This window comes from Saccostrea cucullata, unplaced genomic scaffold (assembly GCF_032062105.1).
Source record: "Saccostrea cucullata isolate Sc308-1 unplaced genomic scaffold, CSIRO_AGI_Scuc_v1 ctg1220, whole genome shotgun sequence".
In the NCBI taxonomy this organism is placed as follows: domain Eukaryota; kingdom Metazoa; phylum Mollusca; class Bivalvia; order Ostreida; family Ostreidae; genus Saccostrea; species Saccostrea cuccullata.
The window spans coordinates 32,267-35,147 of NW_026931211.1; the positions used below are offsets into that span (position 1 = coordinate 32,267).

Consider the following 2,881-nt stretch of genomic DNA (forward strand, 5'->3'; position numbering starts at 1 on the left):
CCCTTGAGTATTTCTCGGGAAATGCCTCAATTTTTCACACTAAGAGCAACAAAAATAAATAATGAAATATTATGGCAAGGGAACAGAGTTTCTCTATATAAAGAAATGAGCAGAGTTTGGACCTTAAACGTGATAATTATTACGTTACGAATCTCCTCTGTCCTCTTTATATTTTTTTCTATTTTTAATCACGTACTGCAAAAATCTGAGTGATAAGAACTCTAAATTATTTATATAGCTTCGGATTACTTTTGTAACCCTCATTCTCATGGTATTAATATTATATGGGGTCAACGATCAAACTATTGAGATATGTTGACTGGAGTGGTTTTTGTACATGTTTTTGAATTTCTTTATGTCATAGCATTCATTTGTTTGAAACAATTTATGAGCTTAAACACATATAAAATTTTCAAATTGATGTCTTAAAATACATATTACATTTACTTTGTGATTACATATGTTATATTGCCCCCCAAAAAATTTCAAAAATTAAAAATTTAGTTCGAATTTCCTCTACATAGCCATACATTGAGTTTTGTTCCTGTATATTATCTTCAAAGACTACATATTAAATTTTTTAATTGATATTCAAATAAAACTTAGTTATCTTATTCATTTAAAACAATTTTTGATTAAACATATTATACTTTATAAAAATTTTCCTTCTGATTTCTGAAACCTGAGTAAACGTCATTCTTAAATCATTTTACTTATCATGAAAATTAATGTCTGAGAATTCATTATATTTTGTTTTATTGTAGACTGTCCCTTGAAACGACATTTTTAATTTAAATGAGAAAATATATTTAAGTAGCACAATGAATAAGGATATCACAACACAAATTAAAGTGCTTCAATGCTGTCAGTGTCAGAGGGATGTGGAATTCTACTGCAGACAATGTGAACAAAATTTCTGCATGCCTTGTAAGCAGGAACACGTTGTGTACCTCGATACCAAAGACCATGATGTTGTTATTTACCGCTTAAAGCATAGAGACTTTATAACACCAGAGTTATGTGATATACACACAGACTGCAAATATAAAAGCTGGTGCAAATCCTGTAAATGTCCCATCTGTGATGAAAATGATAAACATCAAGATCATGAAATTCTGGATATCAAATTAGCCTGTACGGTTCAAAGACAGGAACACAGAGAACGAATCATTCAAATGAGAGGTGATATTCTACCATACAATCGTGCAATTTCAGCAAGTCTCAAGTCTGCAGTCAAAAAAGATGTAAAAACATTGAAAGCACAATTTTCCAGCATCCAACATAAGCTTACGGTTAAAGCAGAAAACTTGAAAAAACTGATCTATATGCATAGTAAGGCATCTAATGAAAAAACAAATTCTTATATTAGTTTTGTATTTAAGCATCAAAAAATGAAGGATTATGTGAATAGATTTGAAAAACTGGCAAATAAGTCTGTCAGGTTTCTGTTGTTCATAAAGAAAACTCCTGTTCCCAAACCAAAAGAACTTCCAGACAACATAACATGCAGCTTTTGGGGAGAAATCAATAAAAGAGACATAAAGAACTTTTTTGTTGAAATCAAAATCACAGAGACAGGAAAAAGAAAAGTTAGAACTGAAAAAATGTTAAAGCTGATGCAAAAAGGAATGTTAAGGAAGTATGTTACTGTGACTGACTTAATTCATAGTATTCACATTTCTTTTGTGACACCAGATAAAATGTGGGTCAGTGGTGGACTGAATTTAATTTTGACAAATTCTAAAGGTGAATGTCTTCATTATTTGTCAGATGTAAATGAATATTATGGTGTACATGCAGTAAACAATGCAGGGGAACTAATTTATATAGACAACGACTGGAACATTAACAAACTAAGTGCAGACAATACTACAAAGTCGACACTGATAAAGAGAACAGAACTGTGGGATCCATGGTGTATCTGTCACTCAGCCTCAACTGGAGATTTGCTGGTCATGATGAGATATGATACAAAAAACTCTATCTTTAACTCAGTGGTGAAAGTCATTCGGTTTAACAGTAATGTACAACCAGTACAAATCATCCAGTACGACAACTCAGGACAAAAATTATATAGTGAACCTATCTATATCAAAGAGAACCATAATAGAGATATTATTGTTTCCGATGCATGGCGTGGCGTGGTGGTCACAGACCATAATGGAAATTATCGTTTCACTTACAGAGGACAATCAAAAGTATTTCCATGGATGTTCTTTGTTCCACATGGAACCTGCGTAGATACATTCTTAAATATCCTGATCTGTAGTCGAACAGATGACACGATACACATGATTAACAAGGACGGTCTCCTGCTGTCAATTCTATCAACAAAACAAGATGGGATATTTACACCATTGGGTCTGGGATATGATGAGAAAAATCATCTTGTTTGGATGGGATCAGGCCACACCAACAGACTGTGTGTATACAGACATATAGAACGACAAGATTATCTTGCATAAACTTTAATATGCTAGTGGTTTGGATGACTTGATAGAGCTTTGTTTTTTGTTAAATTTGACTACAGAATGTTCCATATACTTGATCAATACATAGGTCTCTAGGCAGGGTATGACCGGTCAACAGGGGACGCTTACTCCTCCTAGGCACCTCATCCCACACCTGGAATTTATATGGATCCCTGTTATGTCTGTTCACTGAATAGTTTAGTTTTTTTATAGATAGATCACTGTGCATTAATACACACATTTTTCATACATTACAGACAAGCATGTTTTAGACGCTCTTATTGGTATGAATAATAATGATCTGATGCCCAAACATTGAGAGTTAATATTTGTTTTTTATTCATGGGATATAGAGATAACGAGCAATTTTCAAGCTTAGTTCATTTAACGAATGCAAATCAGGAGCAGAG

The 2,881-nt window shown here is 32.9% G+C and overlaps 1 protein-coding gene across 1 annotated transcript; it reads left to right on the top strand.

Moving 5' to 3' along the window:
- Positions 1-821: 821 nt before the first annotated feature.
- On the top strand, positions 822-2,465 carry LOC134231799 (uncharacterized). The gene has a single exon (XM_062713770.1). It carries the CDS (start codon positions 822-824, stop codon positions 2,463-2,465), a length of 1,644 nt encoding a protein of 547 aa, XP_062569754.1.
- Positions 2,466-2,881: the final 416 nt, after the last annotated feature.